The sequence below is a fragment of the Taurulus bubalis genome (assembly GCF_910589615.1).
Source record: "Taurulus bubalis genome assembly, chromosome: 9".
NCBI classification, from domain to species: domain Eukaryota; kingdom Metazoa; phylum Chordata; class Actinopteri; order Perciformes; family Cottidae; genus Taurulus; species Taurulus bubalis.
The window spans coordinates 24507980-24533434 of record NC_136597.1 but is presented as its reverse complement, the minus strand read 5'-3'; the positions used below and the strand labels follow the sequence as shown (position 1 = coordinate 24533434).

At 43.1% G+C, this 25455-nt stretch overlaps 1 protein-coding gene across 1 annotated transcript; it reads left to right on the top strand.

The window, feature by feature from the left end:
- Nucleotides 1–419: 419 nt before the first annotated feature.
- insc (INSC spindle orientation adaptor protein) lies at nt 420–25455 on the top strand (the record flags this gene model as incomplete). The annotated part of the gene is made up of 12 exons (XM_079223402.1): nt 420–805; nt 4180–4549; nt 5254–5306; nt 5382–5505; nt 6618–6731; nt 12117–12242; nt 18516–18687; nt 19840–20018; nt 20196–20262; nt 21171–21326; nt 22417–22493; nt 24403–25455. 12 exons carry the CDS (start codon nt 420–422, stop codon nt 24529–24531), a joined length of 1953 nt encoding a protein of 650 aa, XP_079079528.1. The 3' UTR covers nt 24532–25455.

The window sequence follows — 25455 nt, the reverse complement described above, 5'->3', positions numbered from 1 at the left end:
CGTTCATCTAGACGTTCCTCCACACGTTCCTCCAGATGTTTCTCCACACGTTCCTCCACACGTTCATCTAGACGTTCCTCCACACGTTCATCGACACATTCTTCCAGATGTTCCTCCACACGTTCATCCACACGTTCATCCACATGTTCCTCCACACGTTCCTCCAGATGTTCCTCCACACGTTCCAACACACATTCCTCCACACGTTCATCCACACGTTCATCCACATGTTCTTCCACACGTTCCAACACACATTCCTCCACACGTTCATCCACATGTTCCTCCACACGTTCCTCCACACATTCTTACAGACGTTCCTCCACACGTTCATCCACACGTTCATCCACATGTTCCTCCACACGTTCCTCCACACATTCTTACAGACGTTCCTCCACACGTTCCTCCACACGTTCATCCACATGTTCCTCCACACGTTCCTCCACACATTCTTCCAGATGTTCCTCCACACGTTCCAACACACATTCCTCCACACCTTCATCCACACGTTCATCCACATGTTCCTCCACACGTTCCTCCACACATTCTTCCAGACGTTCCTCCACACGTTCCTCCACACCTTCCTCCACACGTTCCTCCAGATGTTCCTCCACATGTTCCTCCAGATGTCCCTCCACACATTCTTCCAGATGTTCCTCCACACATTCCTCCACACATTCTTCCAGATGTTCCTCTACACATTCATCCACACATTCTTCCAGATGTTCCTCCACACGTTCATCCAGATGTTCCTCCACACATTCCTCCAGACGTTCATCCACACATTCCTCCAGACGTTCATCCACACGTTCCTCCTTAATTCAAGTTCACTCAATCAGCTCATTTCAATTCCCTCTAGTTTGATTCATTTTGGCTCGATTCAATCCCGATTCCCCTCACCGTAAAACTTCATGAGTACGACTATCAAACACTAACAGCATCTCCCTTTGATCTATTTTTAAAACACATTAATACAAAACACGGGCCGAGAAATGAACAGACTTCCCAGCCCTGTGCAGAAATACCAATGCCGTACCATTCTTAAAAAACACATTTTAAATCTCTGCTCAGCTCGCTGCTCAGCGACGAGGACGAGCGATGCTTCATCTCCGCGTGGGGATAATAGAGCCGCTGTCGCCTGACCCTCTGTTGGCCCTGCGTGTAAATATTTGTCATTCCCTGCGAGCTGAAGTGCACCGCTTCCCCTCCTTTGGAAAACAAGCCTATTATCATTATTATCATCTCTTTTTTTTCTTGCGGCGAGGGGAACGCTTCGCGGCTTGACGGCCGTGTAAATCAAGACGGGTTCATCCTCGCGTGATGCCGTTATATAACCGTGGGAGATGGTTGCAAATGTCGCGTTGTCGCTCATTTCTAGATGGATCTCGTTGTTTCTTTTATGCATTTTCAGACGCCGGATGTCACTTTGAAATACATTATGCCTGATAAACATAACAGAAGTGTATGATCAACACATCTGGACTTTTTCCTCTGTTTCGGTGTTTAGTCTCCTACACACACACACACACACACACACACACACACACACACACACACACACACACACACACACAGAAAGTGTAGGTTAATTGGGTGAAATGTAGAGGAAGATGATGGCAATTTAGAAGGGAGAGCTCTTTCCATCTCCACTTCAGTGGCTAGTGATCGAGCTCTTGTGGCTAATTTGACTCACGTAGTTTGAGTCACCGCTGTGGGATTCATCTCATTTTAGTCGAGAGTGGTTTTCTTTTACGAATACGCGGAACAACTGAAGCAGGGTTCAGTATTATTTTATTTGCAAGGAACATTTAGGATGAATTAATTTCTTTAATCGCCTCTATTTAAAACTAAAAATCGCATCTCACGTAGCCATTTCCCCCACTTAGCAGAACAAGCTGCGTATTAATGATAACTGTTATTTATTCCACAGCTAATTACACCGTCGTCCTTTTTCAGATTGAGGGAGATTTATTTGCCGGAGATCATTTTTTTGGGGAACCGGGGAGCCTCCTCGCTGCAACCTCCAGACTTCTGCATCGTTATTCCACCTCCTCGCCTGACAGATGATTGACTGAAATGTAGAATACATATCCATAGACAGCATGTGCATTGTGTCTGCGTGAGTGTGTGTGTGTGTGTGTGTGTGTGTGTGTGTGTGTGTGTGTGTGTGTGTGTGTGTGTGCATTTGGGCTCCATACTTTATTTTTCTGGGGAAATAAATACGAAAAGTTGCAGGAAAATAAAATGCGCTTCAAAGTTTTTATTTGATATTTAAATGAAATCAAATTACAGACGCTGTCACCGAAAGGCTTCACCTATAAAAAAAAGAAGCAGATGGCACATGCGTGTGTCGTGATGACAGAGTAAAGGTCAGCTGTTGTTAACGAGACCTTTGTCTGACCTAAACTAAACGTTCCTTCAGCAAACAGCTGCTCTGTGTGGCTTCATCGTGGAGGAGATAGAACTGGAGCGCGGCGGCTTTCGAATGATTCGGTCCTGTGCAGCCGGCTCCGGCTGAAACCCGATACCTGCCTTGAAGATGATGCGTAATGACGCCGGCTGTCGCTGGTCAAAGATAAATCGTTGTTTTGGGGGCGTGCGCGCCGCCACAATGCTTCTCTCAAAGCAGCCGGGTCAACCAATAATCAATGCTAACGCGATAACCCGACGTCTCCAATCTTTTCACTGACAATACCCAGAGAGCCAAGAGCGAAAACATCCAGCGTCATTAGAGGCTCCGCTCCCACGTGTTGCCTCAAAGCAGAGGTGGTCGCTGTAGCCATCGACCCGTCCGCTTTCAGGGAGCTTTGACTCAGCGGGCGCGGGACTCTTTGCCTTTTAAGCCGTCTCGCTCATTCGGGTCAGAGCCGAGAGAGATTGGAGTGTGGAGGAGTGTTTGGTAAAGACGTCTCCGCGCTCCGGGGAAATGCTTCAACTAACAAGTGTGTAAACCGGCAGTTATCGCTGGATAATTGACCTCGAGCACACATCATTGATTTTAGGAACGCCGTGTGGGTTTTAAGGCTGCAGTTTATATTGCGTGGCATTAATGGAATTTCATTTTAGAGGAGGTGTGTAGGGGTTTATGTATGAGGTGATAATGATCCTGACTGTGGACTCACACACAGCATGCATACCTGCAATTTTTAAGCAGTGTGATTCATTTTAGATAAGATAAGATAATCCTTTATTAGTTTATTTATCATTTATTTCAACGTTATTCCTCTCAGATTAATGTTTTACAATGTAACCCTGTACAAACCCAGCACCTTTAATGACTATTGCTGCACCTGTTCAAGGTTACATTTGTAATAATTAATGGGTTTAAGATGATTGTCGATAAAAAAATTAAAAAAGGCTTTGCATTTTTAGTTGCCGGTCCTCAATTTTTTGGGGCTAAAATCACATCACTTTTTTTTACTTCACGCGCCACTGAGCAACTTTCATAAGAGCCTAAAGCCTAAACCTGCATACATGACAGATACTTTCTAGTAAAAATGAAATAAATAATTGGGAAAAAAAAGAAAGGGAGAATGAAAGCGAGTACACACAGACGACTTAAATGACCCGTCATCGTCCGCAGTTTTAACTTATGAGTAACCACTTTACTTAGTTTTCTACTGATTGAGCATGTTATTTCTTGTGGAGGAGGCAAAGATGATGAAGGGTTTCTCATATAAATCAGTTCAAGCTTTCGTCAGCACGCCGGTCAGCACAAACCACTTCCCGGAGCTCAGACAATACTGCTTCAACATGCACTCAGCATCTGTGTGTTTCTCAGGCAGATTTATCGCTGCAATGGGATTCTGTTTGTGCAGTAATTTGTTCTTTTTATTTGTATGCCAATAAAGGAGAGCATGCTCTAAAACCGTACAGTTAATTTATGTGGATTTTCTACCTGCAAATCAATTTAAAAGCAGAGGATTAATTTCCTCTGAATGCACCGATTAATAGAGATAAATTACCTCTGCGCTTTGGATCCACATTAACAGACTGATTACAAGGTATTGTACAGTCCATAAAAATCTAAATATTGACAATGCATTTAGCCATTCTAGGTCTCCAACTCCAGGGCATTTGATGCATCAGTAAAGTCCCCCATCTTAAGTTTAGGTCCCCGCCCCTGTCCCGTCCCGTGACACATCTCCATGTGAATAAACTGTCTCTTTACTCCTCCTGCAGCACCCGCATGCAGTCGCTCCACGTGGACTCGGTGCAGCGCTGGATGGAGGACCTCCGCCACATGACGGAGGTGGAGTGCATGTGCGTCCTCCAGGCCAAACCCATCGGGGTGGAGGAGGACGCCCAGCAGGGCGAGCTGATCGTGGCCTCCGGGGGGGCCGGCGCCGGCGACCACGTGGCCCGGAACAACCTGCAGACGCTGCTCCGCCGGGCGCTGGTGGTCAGCACGGAGCTCGGCAAGATGTTCCAGCGGCTGGAGAAGGGCCGCTGGCAGAGGGTCCACAGCACCGCCGTGAGGGCCAACTGCCACGTGCGCTCCCTGGTGCACGAGTACAGCGCCGCCCGGAGCACGCCGCCCGAGATGCAGAAGGTGTGGTCGGCATGGAGAGTCAGTTTGGGGTCTTTGCAGGAAGTTACAAAGGAAGATTTGTGCTGACGTTTTAAAATCAAGACTTCCTGATGCACCAATTAAAATATAATAAGGACTTTTTCATGCTGTTATATAAAACGTTCTAATTTTAGAACGTGATCAGTTTATTTTGTTCGGGCCCAACAGTAGTAGCCCTATACTCCTGAATTAAATGAGAAGTTTATGCAAATAAAAACCTATATTTAGTTCTTCAAATCCATCATATTTCCCCCTTAAATAAATGATGTCCTTATTATAGATTTCCTCTTCCAATCTGTGTGTGTGTTAAACACCAAAAACAAAGAAAGTTGATTCCATTCAGATCTTTATAGATAAATAACCTGAAATGATGATGGATCCATCAGGGATTTTGCAAATGTGACGAGAAAAGCAGATACCTGTGTTGCTTTATACATTTGCCTTTTGAAAACTTGCTATATTGACAAACTATATCAAAGATCTTGAAAAACCTGCAAGTGATGCGTCGGTAAATGCATAATGTCGTGCAAGAGTGTAATAATTAAGTTCATGTTTAGATGAATCAACATTATGTATGTACTGTCTATGCATCAAAAGTATGCCACTCACTTTAAGCTCTGCATGTGGATCACTCATTCTCTATAGAATACACTTTGAAACCATTTATTTACCTCTGTGTGTTGCAGTATGAGAAATCTCTGCTGGAAAAGTGTCTGGAGCTGACCAATATCACAGAGAGGTAAGACTCTGTAAACAGCTGGGTTTATGCGGATCATAATCATGGAATCATAACTCATGGAATCATAACTCGCAGATGCCTTCACACCGATGACGAGTTCTTCCTGAAGTCCATGAGGGAGGCCATCCACGAGATCCTGACGGACGTCAGCGACTCCTTCAGCAACATGATCGACATGGCTCTAGCCAATGAGATCCGGGTATGGAACTGAACTATGACCCCCAAGCCCTGAATACTTACCCAGAATGCTCCTTGTGTTTTACTTCTTGGGCCCCTTCACATGTAGTAACAGCTATTTTAATAGAGAGTCTTATTTTTTTGTGGGAATAATAATGGTGAATAAAGACTATGTGTCTGAAAATAATAGAATAGCTTTAAAGCAACGTTCACCGTTACTGTGATTTAAGTATTTTCCTAATATCCAGGCTGATATAACTTGGCTCAATTTATTTATTTATTTTTCACTACTTTAATGTTTTTTTTAGTTTTTTTTTAACTCACTTTTTATTTTAGTTTTCAACAACATAACAACAGCATATATTTTCAAACAGTCACATTCTTTGTCAATTTTTCAGTTGTATGTCTTGGTACACATGATATTCAGGTACAGTGTACAACACACAGAAAGAACAACATCACATGGTGGTCAAAAAAAAGAGGGGGAATAAGGATAATAATAATGAAAAGAGGGGATAAATAAATACAAATAATGATTTAAATTAAATAAATAATTTAAATAAGTTGAACCAATAATTGTCCATTCCCGAGTGTACTATATATGCTTTCCAGAGAGGATTGTGTGTGTGTGTGTGTGTGTGTGTGTGTGTGTAGAGAGAGAGTTAGCTAGGGCAGTTCTACCCGAGGGCCAAACAACATGTAATAATCACCTCATTGTAACAATAATGGTGCGACAGGACTCCATCGTTTACTAAATATATGCTTCTGGAGCCTTAATTTTAATGTGTTTTTACTGTGTCTTTCAAACTGTACAGCACTTTGTGACCTCTTTTGTCTACGAAATGTGCTTTATAAAAAAAATTATTATTATAAATGGCCCATTGGCTTATTTCTTAATTTGGCGCCATTAATAAATAACAGACTTTAATATATAAATGTTTTTACCAACAAAAGCTTTTGTCATATGGATCATTTAAAAGATGATATGATTACAGAAAACTCCCACAAGGAGCGTCTTTAATCCACTTTTAGGAAAACTATTTGAAAACACTTTAGCAGCATTCAGCCGCTGACGATGTCAACTGCATTTCTGGTTGTGTAATTGATAAAGAAACGTCACCATCTTCCTCACAGCTCCTGATCAAGCAGATCGACTCGTCGGACAGCGTTCACACGATCGGCAGTGCCATCAGCAACCTGCTGTCCCTCACCCAGGACGGACCTCAGCTCTGCAGCATCATCGCCAAGGTACTGACTCTGTACCGCCTTGATCCTGCGCTGACAATGACATCACCACTCTGGCCACGAGTCTGACTCAGGGGGAGATTCATTTCCACTGCTCCCCTTGGGGACCGATACCAACTCACCAAGGCACCCTTTAGCAGTGGGACTCCGTGTCATCATTAGAAGGTCAGAGCAACTGATGTAATGCTAAGAGCGAGGTGGGTTGGATGGGTCAAACAAACACAGGACTTTCACCCAGGAGACCAGCCAGTGGAAACCAGGGCCAAGACTTCCTTTTCTTTGAAAGACGACCATCATAGTCTGAAGCCGCTGTATTTGGAGAGTTGTGAGTGAGAACGTGTTAACTGCAACCGACGCATTTCATCGTGCATAAAAACCTGCGAGGTCGGCGATCCTGACGTCAGTGGCAAGTCGGGCAGCAGGATGTATTCTTTTCTTTCTTTGATTGTACATCTCCACCCCTCACTTCCCTCTCGACACACCCCTGTTATGATCAGCTCCGCCTTTTTGCCGGTGTTCATGGCGCAGGCCTGCAGCTATCTCTCTATACATGCCTCTAAAAAGCCATTTCACTGGGAGATAAGACAAGACAGACCAGACAGCAAGCCGCAATTGGCCATTAGTCAACAGACTGCTTCCAGGACACTCTTGATAAGACTCTTCCTGATGGCCCACACACACACACACACACACACACATACCTGCGCTGCTGCCAGATTGTCAGATCAATACTGTCAGCTCCCATTAGGAGTGAGCATTGGTCACAGACGCAGGTTGCTTTACCTTTCAATGCGCTCCACCTTTTCCTACCTCCCTCCGTTGCACCGCTGGCCGAGCCCTCAGAGAGGCGTCTGGAGGAACGCCGCCTGCCGATGGCTGCTAATGAATCCCCAATGCAACACGTCCTCCACCTGCCGCCTGAGCTAATGAACTAGCACCAGTCAGTCTGTCACAACTCTCTCTTTACAGTAGAGCGCATCCTCTGGCTCGTATCCGGGCGCTTCGCTCATTAGGATTTTCCGCAGCACGCCGACTTTACTTTTGCAAAACTGCAACGAGCCGTTTAAATATTTGGGTGGGCCCCTGATATTTCCTGCTTTTCCGTCTCTCTGCCAGAGTCAGACGGTGTTTAGTGAGTGCTGCGTGTGGAGAGAAGGGAGGTACGTTAAATGTGTGGTGGCGGAATAGAGATAAATCATTGTGTATGTATGCTGGAAGTAGCAGATGTGTTTAACAGTGTTGAGCAGCATAATGAAACCAGGCAGTTTAAGGCAGTGGCAGCTCCTCGGGGAAAATGGGAGCAGCTGATCATTTTTGTTGCTAACACTTCTACATCACATCAAGGCTATGAAGTCATAAAGTCTTCCACACGGGTTTTGTTTGAATGTAATCAACAAATTCATACTTTGAGGATTGTCAAACGTAAACTAAGTGTTTATTAAATGAAAGATGTGGACTTGAAGCTTCGCTTACAGCTGGGATCGGCAACATTGGAGAAACCAGCAAGAGTAAGCTAAAGTAGCGAGCAGCACTAGCTCCAAAAGTCTCTACAACTAGTAGGAAAGTCGCCAAGTCGCTTCAGGCCTCCCTCCAAAGCCACTCCCCCAAAATTATCACGATGAACGTGAACAACAAGCCGGCAGCTTGACGCGCAATAAGTGCACGGTAAGACGAGCTAAGGCAGGTTGACAGGCAGGTAGGACGTCCAATCAGATCGGGCCGATTACAGTCCCGCGACAGCCGTGGGTGCCATATTTTTCTATCTTTTTTCCCCAGAGCATTTGCTTTATTGGCTGCTGTCAGGATGTAAAAAATAAGAATAAGAACACTTACTTTAATCCACCAAAACCATCTATGTTATTTTCTCTTGTACCACAGGGATAAAACATTGCTAGACAATCACATTTTCAGATCAGATACTAATACTAAAGCCAGGGCTGCGAGGACTAAAGAGAAACATGTTATATGAGCCGACGGTGTTTAACACTGAGTCATGTGCCACCTCATAAATCAAACAGCAGCTGGAATATTAGAAAGCGACTGTTGCATGATGTACATGAGAGTTTGCCGTCTCAGTGTTTGCCTACTGTCATGATGGATACCGATCTAAATGTCCATGTTGTGTGCCCTTGCTCCTCTGGCAGGGGATGAGCATGACGTGGCAATAAATCAGGCCTGGTGAGAGGCAGCGAGTCATCAAAACTACATACGTAGAGACGAGATAGACAAGTGGTGTCTCCATTTCTTTTGGCTATTTATATGGTCAGACAAGCATAGTGATTTAGCTTCCTCCTCCACCCTTTTCTTAAATGTTTTTGTTTGGAAATCAAGACGTAAACTGCCTGCAACCTCAGGAAGCGGCATGCGTTGTCTGAGCGAGCACAACAGTCCAGAGCACTGAGTTCCGTTCAGAAAACCGTGAGATGGAAGGAAATTACACGCCGCGTCGACCTTCACATGCAAACAAACGGATGGAGAGGCATTTTTAGACAAGTAGTCAAGTTTCACATGATGATGTTAGTGCGGCAAGTACCAAAAGGCACGAGTGTGAGGATAAGTGCGTTCATTGAAGTGGAAACAATAGAACTGGAAGTTGTTTAATGGGGAAGGGAAATAAACAACAGACAAGAACCAACGATCTGTGAGAAGGAAAAGCAGTCAGCAAAGATGAAACTGTTATTTTTTGTCTACTACAACCTGATGATTGTCTGAATAGAACTGTCTGGAAGTCAATGGGGGTTTAGTAATACATTTCTGATTTAAAGTGGATAAAGAAAGCTAAATGTTATGAAGATTCATCTAATTGTGAGTCTATTTCAAGTCTAACAACGTCTACTTAAGTATTGCTCAACGCCTTCATAGATGTTATTGTAGCTAGACTATCCAATTAGAAGACCAAATAATTCAGGTTAATTGGTACACAAAATGGCTCGATAACACCACCTACAAAATTGTAAAAATGTAACCTACATGTATGAAATCCCTGCTATGCAGATCCAATGTGAAGACACCAAAAAGGCTCTTGGGGGTATACACAAAACCCAACAGGAAGTCAGACATTTTGAATTAAATGTACCATTTTAGCAATTTTTTTAGCTTTTTGCAGGAGCTGTACTTGAACGAACTCTGCCTGAAACTGTAATCAGATCAATTTCAAATTTGGTCATGACAATTTACAGACCCTTGCAATCAAAAGCTATTAAACGTTTGTGTTTTCATGCAACATTGTTGGTGTGGCGTGTTGGTGAAGAAGCGTCTTTCGCCATAAAAGAAGGAAGTTGTTGTAACTTAAGCATCCTTTTGTCTAACTCCATATTTCTCAGCCATAATAATGGTCCAGAGCTGAGAACATCTGCATGCATCTGCATGCCAAGATAGACGCATAGCTCTATCATAGAATGTTTACACAAACAAGGAATTTTTCACAGCAGAGGTCCTGTTTAACTCGGCCTGGCGGCATCAACCAGCGTCCTGCCAGTACCCCCATTGCGTGGGAGAGTTGAGAGGTCCCACTTGTTCCCTGGTTGCAGCATCTCTGGAAATCTCTGGTATCAAGGAACTCTAAACTAGAAAACTTCAATCCAAGTCACAAAATATGACCAAACAACCAAAGCTCAAAAGTGCGTTCGACCATTAGGAGATTCTCTCCGCAGACTCACTCCGAAAGTTAAATCATTTGCGTCACAGCATAACAAAAGGTTTAAAAATCTCTTCCCCGCAACCCAAACACATCTTGATTCGTCCTGCGAGTCTCTACAGAGTTCCAATGGGTTTACTGAAAACTGTTGTGTTGGTGTTGCCGGTTCTTCCAGGTACGGCGGAACAATATTGCGTAGGTGGCGAACAGGGAAAAGCGGTCAGGCTGGAGAGCAGCATGATTAGTCACTCCACGCCCCAGCAGCATGGCCTTAGCAGCATATGAGACATGCCAGCCCAGTATAATGGCCTTATTAGGATAATGGTGGTCGTTATGTACAGGCTCCGTCTTCGTCCAGGAAATTCTATCTACCTGCAATAGAATTCAATACCTGCAAGTGTTTTTTTCTCAGAGGGGTGCTTTGGTACAGACATAGTCAGTACAGGAGCTATTTCTGTTTGTTTACGCCAAGCATAATCCAACAGAATGGCCTCAGCTATTATAGCGAGCAAATCATGTTTTGGTTTTTTTCCCAGCTCAGTGTTTTCCATTCATGAAATATGTATATTTTGGCTGTTTTTATCTGACATGATAGATTGTGTGAGCCATTTGCTGGGTTCTGTGGTTGGCAGGCCCGTCGAGTAAAGCCGGCCAAGTCCATCGGTCACTCCGGGTCTCGTGGACTCTTTGAAACCGGCGCGCTGCTATTGGCTTAGATCTGCTGGACCCGTTGGCTCTCACAGCGCAGTCCAACACGGAGCATTGATCCATCATTTTGAACAATCATGTGTGCTTCAAAGACAAGGGCTGATTATGACTTATGGTGAATAATTTGGTGGTATATGCCCAATGTGAAAATGTCAAATCTCACTGAAGGTTGTTTTCCCCAATCTAACCACCTATTTGTCTCATGTTAACTGTGAAAATGTACAGAAAACCAATTGCAACAAACACAGTGTCCACTCGACTAATAACCAAAACAATAATCTTCATATGAGAACACACCTTTGGGTGCGTCATCATGTGTTGTTGCTGGACATTCTTAACTATGGGCATTTCAGCCTTTTGTTAAATGCATAATATGCAACTGTTTTTCACATTAACGTTATATAAATATGCAACCCTGTCCTCTAGAAATGATGTTGATATATTACCAAATTGTTTTCTCAATTACGTCTTGCTGTCATATGTAATCGTGGCCTGGATTGTTTAAACAGGCCTCGTTGGATGACTGAATGAAGTGTTACATGTATGAACCGCAGGGACTCGGTAGTTGCTGATTCTGAAAACAGAAAGCGCATGGACCACGACGCCAGTGTGTGGTTTAGGTTTAGGCAACAGCAGCACTTGGGTCAAGATTGGGAAAGGATTGTTTTCCTTTTAGTGCTGATAGAAAAACATCTCAAGTGACGGCAGACTTCTTTTTTTATTAAACCGACAGCAGGATCTTTCCAGAGTCTGGACATACAAAGGTTCCATAATGCAGTAGTCATCATCGGATATGTGGCAGGAAAACAGATGCAATTTGTTGTCTTTGATTAATTAGGATTCAGCATCTTTAGCTCATCCAAAACACAGCTGATCAAGACACGGACGGTGAATGATGCTTGACGTGGTTTTATCACGATTCTTCATCAGTGCAGATTAACGAAGCACCGTATTTCTTGTTAATGCACACACACACACACACACACACACACACACACACACACACACACGCACACATCTAATGACTTTTCCTTCCTCCACAGGAAGGAGCTGTGGTCGTCCTGTTTAAGATCTGCAGGCAGGACCGCTTCAGAGACCTCTACGCTCACGCGCTGAGGACGGTGGCCTCCATCTGCTGTGTGGAGGAGGGCATCAACCAGCTGGACAAGGTAGACCAGATGTTGAACTACACGAGACAGACACTCATTTATTGGAACATTATAATGATATCTGATTAGACAAGTTCATTTAATTGAATTAATTACAATTGACTCATTCACAGAAAGCTCATTTTCATCTGCGTTTTGTGACCAGAATCAATTAAGTAATAATCCAGATGTTCTTGCATTGGCAAAATGTGTGTTTGGACATACATCAAACACCCACACACACACACACACAGAGAAAGAAAGAAAAGGGAGATGACATTAATCTCAACTAAGTACAGTACTTCCAGTAAAATACCTTGGCTACCTCCAGCCCAGACAGATTATGTTTACACTGATCAGCTGATGGCAGGTGGTCTTTCTCGCTCTTCCCAGCAGCACAGTACAGTCCGTCTACTGTTGGACACATTTAGCCGAGCTCTCACTGCCTATGTTACGCCTGGGAGGCTTAGTGTATTTTCACAGGTGAATAAAGAGAAGCAGCAGCAGGAGGAGGAAGAGGAGGAGGAGGAGGAGGAGAAAGGAGGAGCTGCACAGAAACAAAGTGTGTGATCGTGGCATAAAGGATCGTTAAATGCAGAAATAAAAGAGTTTCTGGAAACGAATGAAATGATCTATTCCGCTATATCGCTACATTTGGTTTAATTACCATTTAACCATAATGCAACTGGTGTTTTTAACTACTTACATTTGGATCACACTTCCTTGATTGAAGCCAGGAGGATTATACGCATGTCACAGGTGTTTTTTAGCCTCTGCTCTCGGCAGACTCCATTAGAAAATGCAGTGTAGAAACTTATGTTCATGTCTCAAAATAACTTATTGGCAGCTTTACATCGTCAAAGAGGCAGCAGTTTGTTATCCATTATATTCCTGCATTGTTACTCGAACATTTGGCTGCAGCAGTCGCGTTCTCCAGCTATTTACTTGATTAAATGTTCATGAACGAGTTCACCGAGTTCAGGTTCAGGGGAACCGCCACTAAACTCTCTCTGTATAATTTTAGGATCGGAGCCGGTGAGGAAATAGGCATCGTTCTGTGTACTGTTATTTTTTTCTCTCTCTCCTGATGACAGAATTATACAGTACACGCACTCAAAGAAAGATGAGTCATGATTCGCAGTGTGTCTCCGCGGTGAGATCATTATATGGGACCTCTTGACTGCTGACGGGTCAAACATTTAGACCCGGGTGACTTGCGCGTGAGGGAAAGAAGGCGAGACGGAGAGAAAGCTAATGATACGTCCTTCTTTGTTTGCGCTTCTATCGGGAATTCAACCAAAATAAACAACAGACGCACCTGTGTCAATGGAGCGCGTCCGGAAAGACAAATATAACCAGAATCCGGCTAATAATGATGCCACAGCGGCGTCTGCGTTCACATGCGCAGCAGCTGGGACAGCGTGAATCATCCGAGTGTGAAAACTCTTTTTTTTTTACGGGGGAAACCAAAGTCCGCCCCAGATTAGCTGCCTTGTCCCCGGGAGAGACGCTGTCAGGCAAGTCTACGTTAGCAAGCGCTCAGGCTTGAGAAGCACAACTGTCACTGTTGAAGGGTGATGGAGAGAAGGGGCCGGCGTGCATCTGCGCTGCTCGTTGATGGATGTACTGTGTATGCAACTTAGTTTTATCCCCAACTGGAACACTGTATAGCCACAACATGGCGAATGGGAAGGGTATCGATTAGGAACACAGCTGCTCTGGATAGACAAAGAAGCAGAACTTCACCATGAAGTATGAAGTGGACTGCAGATGACTGCAGTAATATGTCAGACGCAAAGTTCAAACTTTTAAACGTCATTATATATGAAGAGCTAGATCATCATGAGATTATAGGACATGATTGCATTAATGTGCAACCATGGACTGTCTACAAGTAGTGGACTTAGTCATCGTGACTTCACCCATTGGTTTGTGGACTGCGGTTTTGAAGCTTTGAGTTCGGCTTTTTGGCCGTCGCCATTTTATTTAGTTTAGTTTAGCTAATTAGAACAAAACGCTGACATTTTTAGGCAACCGAGATGTTACCATTTACTTTCCTAAACGTTTTCAAAGTTGAAGGACGGAAACACAGACTACTACTCGACTAGACAACGCCGTGTAATGACCTGTCAATCATAAGGTAGACCCGCCCTCAAGCATATTGTGCTTCATGGTCTATTTTACTCTAAAAACTGAGATTTACTGAGATAATACTTTGATACAATCTGACTTCTTTTTGTAACACAAGGAGTCGCTCCCTGCTGGCCAGTAGAAAGAATGCAAGCCAATGACACTTCCACATTGGTTTCACCTTTCAGACCCGGAAATTCCCACGTACGTGCAACACACACTGGCCATGTTGTATCGTGGATAGTTACAGGACAAACAAATGTGAAGCTACACATGCATCCATTCACAGAAACACTTGATCGCCATAGCGAAAGGAAAATAAACTTTGCTGAGGTACAATGACGGCTTCCACAAGTGTCTACGATAAATGGCTCAGTTAAGAAAGTGGGCGTGGCTTATGTATTGGGGGCATCACTGCTGAGTGCAATAATGCCCGTCTACAGCAGATGAATCATGAGTTTGAGGCTGGAACATGAATCTGTTTAGAAGTCATTCACTTTCTGGTCATAAGCCACTCCCACTCCCATACACAGTTTTTATGAACACACACAAAAACACACATTATCACTCCCAAACTTGTCAAATACTGGCCCCACGCTTCGAACTATGAAGCTCCGGCGTCAGTTCTATTAAAGTCAGTTTCTTAGTGTCTTTTCAAAATAAAAGCATCCAAAGTAGCTTTACTTTGTTTTTGTTTTTTTTACGCAACAAAACTAAGTGGTTCGGGGTTCAGGATAAAAACAGAATATTTGCCACGTAAAACTACTACGCTTGTGTTAATAAAGTCTGTGAATTACATATAAAAACAACCGACTGACAGATATAAACTACAAAGTAGGGCTGCAACTAACGATTATTTTAATAATCGATTAATCGGTTGATTATTTTTTCGATTAATCGATGAATCGGATAAAAAAGCAAAAAAACATTACTTTCCAACCCTTTGTTCAAAAACAGAAGTGACAGTGCAAATTCACAGTGCAAAACATGTTCAGAAAGCACAAACAGGTTGCTCCTTGAACATCCCCAAGCTGTTAATTAAAAAAAATAGATTAAAATGGACTAACACTAAAAACATACACATGTATGCTTTACATCTGCCTTTTTACTGTAATTGATCTCCTTGGAGTAGAGGCTGCTTTAGCATGCCCTGCTTTATCAATATGTATGAAACACTGGGACAGTGGGAAGCTGTACTGCTCCTCTCACGTCTGTTTTGACCGAAACCTCCAGGCCCAGCTCCACCTCATCTCAGCTCTGCATCAAGCTGCGCTGCATATAGAGTCCTCTTCCTTAAAGTATTTTATTCTGGGCCTCTTACGACCACGAAATGACGTTGTTGGCTAAGCCCAACTACGTGATTTGATTCAGTCTACTTTGAGTAAAAAAACAACCTGCAGCCAGATCCGCCAGTGTGCCGATTAAACGTTAACGAGTGACAGCGTGAACTGAACCAGACCAGGGGGTGACGGCATGTTTCACCACGTTACGTTTTTTTACAAGCAATACTGAACTGTAACGGAACATAACGGAACTTTAACGACAATACACAACCCAAACACGTTAGCTAACGTGATAGCAAGCTAGCAAGCTGACTAGCTTCCATTAACAACAAGTTTGAGGGAAATGAAGCCGCTGTAGACGCTTAACGCTTAACACTGGTTGGCCAAGACTCGACATGTCACATCCAAGATGTTCTATTTTTGCAAAGATCACGACTTCAGCGTTGCTCAGTCTCTCACTCCAATCTCAGACACGCTGGCGGCTCTGTGCCGCTCTTTTTTTTTTCTCCGCGACTTTATGACTGCCGTAATAATCGCGCGACACAACGAATCGATAATAAAATTTGTTGCCAACACTTTTGCTAATCGATTTTTATCGATTTTATCGATTCGTTGTTGCAGCCCTACTACAAAGTCACTGTGTTAACTCATTAGTGCTGCCTCTCTGCAGTATTAATGTTGTGTTAACTGAGAAGAAACGTAACACATTCAACTTGGTGTTTGCACTGTTGTTCTATGGTCTCAGGCTGAAATACTTTCAACAGGATGACATGAAGGAAAACAGAAAAGTTATTTGGCATCAGGCCAGAGAAGTGAATGAGATACATCCGGTGTATGGTAAATGAGGAGTTAGGGAATATCCTATTTTAGGGAGGAGGAGGATGTGCGGGTAGGGACGTGTGGGGGGTTTAGAGAGTGGATTGTTCCACGTCAGTGGGTCGCGATGGCACAGTGCTGCTGACGTCCACAGAGACCAAAATAGGGAATTGCCCTGTGAAGCTCAGTGCACTGATGCTCGTCAGCAGATACGAGTGACAGGTGTGGCTCTGACGGTTTGCCTCACTCCGGATGCTCTAAACTTTTTGGTTTTCAGGAGTTTTGGGCTGAGCATCAAAAACATTCATTTGCTTTCACCAGTGATAGAAATAATAACTGTGACTCAGTAAAATTAAAGAATAATAAAGAAAACTAAATGTTGCGTATGTTTCATGTGAGGAATTTATCCCCAGGACACAATTTAGGTCTTCATCGCCATAATAGAAACCACGATCATGCAGTTTATGACATGATACTCTATTGTCATTTTAATTGATAGTACTGATAGCACCGTGCTGATTTTCTACACTTATGCGGAGACTTGATAAGAACTCCAGTGGAAAGGTGCAAAGAAGCTGTAGTAAAGTTTGTATGAACTGTGTAATACTGCCCCCAAGTGGACACATATCTGCTCTACAGCTCCATTATTTCCTGAAGCCTCTAATAATAATTCATGAAAACACACACACATACACACACACACACACACACACACACACACACACACACACACACACACACACACACACTAGAGACTTGCCATAACCACAACCTAAACCCCAATCCTAAACCTTAACATAAAATCAAGTCTTCACCCTAAATTCTAACGATTTACGTTACGGGACGTGCATTTTGTCCGAGTCCCCGCAAGACATACACAGATTCATGTCCCCAGAAGGCTGGTAAAACACGTCACCACGTACACACACACACACCAGCACAAGCCAACACAAACACAGAGATGAGATAAACATGACCTCTCGACCCTGAGTAAAGTTCTCTTTAGACAGAAGAGAATGTCCTGCTCTTCTCTAACTCCAACCCGATGATGCACACACTCTGGGCCGATGCCAGCCAGATATACACGAGTCTCTTGGCCGTTAAATCAGTGCTTTAATTGTGATGGCTTTACGGGCGTAGCGGCCAGTTCCAGCCAAGCTGACACCTTCATGGACACTTAGCTGCCAGCTTGGTTGGCCGGTGATGCTGCAGATGTTTTTTTTGTCATTCTTGCAGTGTTGAGATGAAATGTGAAGTAAGAGTTTTTTGCCTGCAGACTGATCCCACTGAAATGGATTTGTGCCTCTACTATTGGATGTTTTTTTAATAAATTAGCTTACTCATGGTTTAGCAAGTTTAAGCTAATTTTTAAGTGACAATATAAAAAAGGACGTTAAATCACACACTATAAAAACGGCTAAAGCGTGGTTCCAGTTTGGTCCTTGATGTACTAGCTGTGTGAATATGCCCTGACCAACACAGTTAATACCTACCTAATAAAATCCCCTTCAAGTCAAACATCTATAAAATAAAGTATAAAAAAAATAATAAATTTTAATGTGATTGTTTTTTGCACAAACCCTGCTTTGACCTTTGACCTTCTTAGGCCACAACTTAAAGACAAACGCCCATGTAGCTATCAAACCGGCAGCACTGGTTCTAATATGGTGAAGTGAACTGGTGGTTTATGAAATACATATTCACTACAAACTGTGCTATGCATGAAATTAAAGAATATTTAACATTTATTGATTGTTTTCCCATTCCGCCGGTGGTTTCTAATATAGTTTTGGATTTGGACAAAGAAGCAGCAACTTCGGATTTGGTTAAATTCATTAATGCGTCGTAGTGAACATGAATGAGCCTTTTGTAGGAACAAAATGGTCAGGAGGTCAAAGGCTAACGGCTAGCATGTTTTGCATGAACACTGCTCTTGTAGAGGTAGAAATGGAATGTCCTTGACTGTAAATGACTAATGAAACAACAAGAGTAAGACGACTGCTTGCGTTCTAGTAAGATAACGGATTATAATAAATTATTGAACTGTATGCTGTCCGATGTGCAGGTGGACGGGATCCTGTGCCTGGCGGACATCCTGACCGACGACAGCAGCGTGGAAGCAGCCAGGGCCGAGGCGGCGGCGGTGGTGGCTCAGATCACCTCGCCTCACCACACGTCCACGCAGCACCTCGCCAGCTTCCTGGAGAGCATGCACGACATCGTCACCGCGCTCATCAGTGAGTGGCTGTGGCCAATGTGCTCATAATGTAACCCAGACCTTTGGGTCTTCTTGAGAAACAGAATTTGTTCTTAGGTTTAACAAAAAACTAAAACCCAACAGTGAGTTTGAGGCTGAAAACAAGCTAAAGACCTACAGATCACAGTGTAAAACCTGGCAATCGAGATTTAAGACAATTAAATTAAGGAACAACCAGGAAGGGTCTTAAAACATGCATTCTCTCCACTTACCAGCAGGGCGGGACAGTGGCAACAAGAAGTCAGATTATATAGAAGTTCCCCTCTCTTGATTTATTCCCTCAGTAAACATTGTAAACATGAGTTTATGTCTCAATCTCTAGTTTCAAGTCTTCTTCAATACAGCATGATGTACATTTAGTAAAGTATGGTCCATTCAGAGTCAAACAGACCATAAAGCAGCGGATGTTTAGGGCGGGCTCACTGTGATTGACAGGTTGCTGCTGCTACCAGAGACGATGTCTCTGTGTTACTCCAAATATAAAAAAACTGCAAAAAAAACAACATGGCCAGCTTCATAACTGCAGTCCACGTCATGTCACGATGACTACGTCCACGTTGCAATAATTAAAAAGCAACAACAACAAAAATGTCCAACACCAATCAGTACCGTTTGGATCTCTGACGACAGAAAAACTATAAAGTTTGAACTGTTTAATAAAGAATACTTTATTAACACTACTTCTCTCCTGCTGCTGGTGAGCTAATCAATGCCACAACTCAAATATGAATGTTAACGTAAGCAGGGGGTAACATGCATGTGTGTGTGTGTGTATGTGTACTAACAGAAATAAAAAATAGGACTAACCCAAAACCATCCTGCAAAGTTTGCATGAAATGCAAAAACCCCAAACAGATCACATTCTCCATGTATTTATTTATATTTATTAACTTTTCTTGTTGCCCTCCCCTTCTATTCCTTCTATTCACATCCTGTCCCCTGTTACTCAGCTGTGTCATTTCTAAATCCATAACATCTGTCGTGGCCTCTATATTTGCTCGTGCGTCCAAATTGTCTAAACGTGTTTTACATGGAATGGTGAATAAAGGGGAAAAACAACTTTTGCACTTACATGAGTCGTTGTGTTCCCTTTAAACCGCTCTACTGAACGAGTGACGTCTTATTCTCTCAGAGTTGTGCGAGACCGCCTCCTGCGGTGAGGTGTTCCTCCTGGCGTCCGCAGCCTTGGCCAACATCACCTTCTTCGACAGCATGGCCTGTGAGATTCTCCTGCAGCTCAGTGCCATCCACATCCTGCTGCAGGCCTGCAGGGACCGCCAGAGAGTGGACACGCCCTACTCCAAAGACCAGGTGCACCATGCTAAAAGACATAGTGGTAAAAACACCAAAGCAGCTGCTTGGCAGATCTTAGCTGGGAGTGTAGTTATATGTAACTATAGTGAACTAGTATGGTATATCTGAACCAGCTTAGGTTAAATAAGACTATCTGTCTTATTAACTCTGTGTTTTATTTTGTTTTCATCTCAGGTGGTGACAATCTTGGCCAACCTGTCCGTCTTAGAGCAGTGTGCCCCTGAAGTCCTGCAAGACCAAGGTAATCTATTTCACAGCAATGTTTTTTACATGAATGCTATTTTTCATGGCCGATTTTTCTGTTGGATGAAAGACAAATACATCCGCGTGTATTGAACCCCTCACTGATACGCATACGTCGATATACAGGCAAGAGAAGTCGGTGTAATTCTTGTTTAATCCTCAAGATGGCAGCAACAGATAATATTTTTGAAGTAGCCTGGAGCGTCTTAAATAAAACATCAAACTCTGAGCATAAGCAAATATATTTTAACAACTGAACTTGTCATTTATTAATTGCACTATTTATATTTCATGCTCTTAAATGCAAGTCCATCCTGTATAACATGCTCCTTGGAATCTATGTTTTTAAACATACATGGATTGACTCCTTGTCGCCTCTGATTGTGCCGGTATCTGATATTTATTCACACATTTAGTTCTTGCTTTGCTGTATTAAGGTCCCTCAGTCACTTCCAAATACATCTTCTGGCTTGCTCTCTGGCGAGTATTTATAAAATGCGATCATGGGATGAACAACCAAGCCTGTTTATTCTTCTACAATCCACACGGTGTATTTCAAAGTCAGTTTGTTGCAGGCTTTGTCCCAACAATTGTCCCGAAGCACTTGTGGAGAATTATGTGTAACCACCTGAAGACGAGCTGACTGTGTTTTTGTTGTATTGAGTGGTTTTGGACTGTTCGCTCTCTCACTGCACTGTGAGTAATGTCTGGCTCCTCTCTAATTCCCCTGAGCACTTTGTTGTGTCTGAGTCTTGTGTAACTTTATGTTTGTTTCAAACTGCTGTGTTTGGTTTCCCTTCATGTATACGTTGCTTTTTACGACCGTTTGTTGCATCTCGGGTTCATCTTCGTCTTTCTTTCGTTTTCCTTCCTCGCTAATCTCGACTATGTGCCGTCTCTTTTCAGGAATAGAGCGACTGCTGCTGCTGCTGGGAGAGAAGCCGACCTCCCCGAGTCCATCGGAGGGCGCCGCCTGTGAGCGCGTTCAGCAGAAAGCCGCCGTCACCCTGGCTCGTCTGAGCAGGGACCCCGATGTGGCCCAAACAGCCATCCAGCTGAAAGGTGGGGAGGGAAGCGCTGCGGTTTTCTAAAAACACAGTTCATTACTTATGGAATAGTCCTGTTGAAATGCAGAAAAAGTTGAGGGAAACAATTGAAGTGTTGAAGAAATGTGTACAAAATATTCAGCATTGAAAATAAATACAGTAATTGGGCATCTGATGAGGGCGTCACAGTCAGCGGACCACTGTGCCGATCTTAAAGGTGCAAAATAAGTCATTCAGAGCATCAATATAGCAGCAAACATTTGTGATGTAAAGATGTGGTGGAGTTACGTCTACCTAAGCGGAGAATGAAGTCGCTCGCCCTCTGTGCTTTGTCGAAAATATCCATGCATGCTTTCCCCCCCGCCACTCCAATGGACCTTGAATTGAGCCTTGAGGTACTCCATTTTTAATTAAAGGGCCAGTTTGAAGCATTCATGGGGATGTATGGCATGGAATGGAATATCATTTAAATAAGTATGTTTCTTTAGTGAATACACCTTTGACGTGTGCACGTTCACGCGGGCCACTGTAGCTACTTGCCAGGAGAAGAAGTTATAGTTGGTTGCATTCTGCAGCCATGTTCTACACGCTGCACTTTAAGAGCCTTAATGACAACAAAACCATAAATTGCACGTGATTCTGCCTCCTCTTGGAGCTTGTGTATATATTTAATTTAAGGAGGTAAACATGTCTCACGGCATCATTCTGCGGACCAGAGCTCTTCATCTACGACCGTAAAACTTCCCCTTTGATATACAAATGTACTGTTTTATTTCAGTAGGCCTCTTTGTCTCGTGGGAAGCGGTGCTGTGTGAATGCTTTATGAAACCCCTTCATCTGATTAGTACAATGTAACATGCATTTATGCCCCATGACAGAAGCCAGAGATGGAAAGTACTGCTTTTCTTAGAGACTAGCAGATATAATGATATATTTTTCATTAAGTGCATTTAAAGGTGTATAAAACATTAAGTGAAACATTTTGGGAATGTTCTCAGCATTATAAAAAGACATCTGCTCGGTCTTCACCCTTGTTTATGGTCAATATTAATGTCTAAGAATGGGACAAGTGTGTAACATTTTTTTCCCCCCTCTGCTGTCTTTAGCTGTTCCTCGTCTTATTGAACTGTGTCGCTCCCCCACTGAGAGAAATAACAGCGACTCAGTGCTGGTGGCTTGCCTGGTAGGTAGAAAGTGTGCGTCCATTTAAATGCGTGTGTGTGTGTGTGTGTGTGTGTGTGTGTGTGTGTGTGTGTGTGTGTGTGTGTGTGTGTGTGTGTGTGTGTGTGCATGCATACCCTTATATATGTGTAAATTACTCCATGTCCGGAATACAAATATGCCATTCAAACATTCACCTTGCCCACATTGTAAAAACACAAACAATCTGACCAAGTATATAATTACTGAATATATCATAACGTTTTAAAATATGACACTATCACCTCCCACAACACGTTTCAGTGAGATTTAGGAAGGTGCTTTTAGAAAATGCATCTTGAATATCTTGTTATCTTGTACTTTTGAGCTTTACAGGCTTTATCTTTGGAATACTTCTATAGCTCAAAATGAGTTTTCACAGCTCACTTCAAGATCTCTTTTTACCTTGAAAGGCCGAAACATTACATCTAATTTCAACACCTTGTATTCTTAGTAAAAAGCAATACAGTATATATCTGAAGTGGCCTTTTTTCCAGTGTATTTCATTCAGGTTGCAACCAATGGAATAGCGTGTGTGGAATGCTATGTGTAATGTAAGCTAGCTAACAAAGCTAACGTTGGGAGTTAATTGAATACATTTAATTCTTCTCTTGGTTGAAATAGGTCCGTGCACATTACTGAGAACACTGGTTGCCTGGTAAAAGAAAACTCTCTACTCTACTCACTCTCTCTTTCCGAGACTGCTGTAATGTGAGCTGCAGAGTGCGACATCGCGATAACGCTGTTCGCCTCACTTAGCGGACGTCCTCCCCACAAAAACACTCTCGGAGCCACAGAAGTCCGTCGTACACTCGGCCCCCTCGCGTTAGCACAGCTTCACTAGCGCGTTGAAGAACTACGGTGGCCTTCAGGTGCCGTAAAATGTGAAAGGCTCTCTCTAAAGACTGTTTAGTTTGTCCGTTCTGGGCTTCTGTAGAAACATGGCTGACTCCGTGAAGAGGACCGGCTGCCTGTACAGATGTGAAGAGCTCCTTCTAAGCTAACTCAAACTAAATCATTCTTAGTTTCAGGTGGTTACAAACTTAATGAAAACATAGTTTGTAATATTATATTCCATATCTGCCAATAGATACCCTTACATTCTACACACTGGCCCTTTAAATAGTACAAACTGAGGGCATTTTTTGTGCAGGACCTGCACGTGGAACATCAGTGCGCCAAATGACTGTCGATTTTAATTACATCCACAGGGCAATATCTGAAAATTGGAAATATATCACAACCTCGGAATCGTTAAGCCATGTTTAGCTGACCGATACACATCATCTCAAACGCCGTATATTTAAATATGTACATATCATGAATAATATCCCTGCCCCGCACTTCATCATTCTCTCATTCTGATCATAATTATTAAGACCAGATCTTCGGGCCGATGAGGGGATTTGAAGCCCGTAATGTTCAGGAGCTTAATTGGGCTGAGAAATGCCCTCCTCTCCACTGTGCCCACACTCGTCAGTCTATTCAAATTAATGCGATTCTATTTTATCCTTTTAGCCAAAGGGTCAAGTCCAGCACTTGTAGGTGTCGGATTTTTCGCCTTCAAAGGATGCTGAGCTCTCACAGATCATTTGTAATCTTAAATGTTAACATAACTTACGTGCCACGTGACTTTCCGCAGCGGTCCGAATGCAAAAAAAAAAGAAGACATTCAACGTATTCACGGTTTTCAGCCACGTGCAATTTAGCCTCGTTACCCTGCTGACTGTGTGATTGCTAACGTATTAGCATGTGTGTGTGTGTATACAGCAGTGCAGCATGATCTTGCCAGTGTTCATGCATATTTTCTGTGTGTGTTTTTTTGGGGGTGGGGGGTTGTGCGAATGCATACTGATCTGTGTGTGTGTGTGTGTGTGTGTGTGTGTCCCCAGGCTGCCTTGAGGAGGCTGGCAGCGGGGTGTCCAGACAGCATCGAGGCAGCCGACCACCAGCAGCTGATCGAACCGCGGCTCGTCGACTCTTTCCTGCTGTGCTCCAACATGGAGGAGAGCTTCGTATGACGGACCAACACTGATGGCGGAGAGGGCCGAACTCGTGCACAACGCCGTGCACGCGTACTGTACATTGATACAGCGAGGACTAACGAGCGGCCTCGCTCCGGAACATTTGCATCTATTTCCCGACTGGAGAATATATTTGTCGTCCGAACGTCAAGAATTTGGGCGAATGGAGTGAAACTGTCGGTTTGGATGGATGCAACATCCACTTGTACATACATGTGTTGCCTATAGTGCATCTCGGTGACCACATTGAATGCAACGAATGTGTACAGTGTACCAAAAAAAAAGGTCATGCGAATTTCATATCGGTAATTCTATAATTATTTAAGAGTAGGTGTTGCTTTTTGGAAATGAAAGTGTAACCTGTTCTGCAATGAAAACACTTTATAATTGTTTATTGTGCAATGTTGGACGATGTTGCATTCAAAGCATGTCGGCTATCTGAGAACAGAGAAAGACCCTTCGAGTGGATAACGCAGCAAAACGCCTCCGACACAAGTGATCATCTGAAGCATTTAGTGTTTAAGTAGAAAGATGTGCGTCTGGTGGAATTCTTTCATTGTTGGTCTGTTGAAAGAAATGTCGCCTTTTTCAAGTTTTCAACTAACAGCCACTTTATCTGGACCATTTCAACTCAATTATTTTCCAGTTGGTTTTTTGAGTGCCTTAGTTGACAGAGCACTAGTCGTATTTAAATCGTATGTCTGACCTACATGATCTATTTGTCCTGGTGTACAATTTATTGCTTGTTAAAGCGCATCGTATGGCACGTCGTTATTCTATCGCCATTAACGTCAAATATTATATTTGCCACTGGATCATGAATCTATAGAAATAGCCTTGAATTTAAATATATAAATGCTTTTTATTTAAGGAGAATTACCATTATTGTATGCCATGCATGGAATAAAGGCAATCATCTAA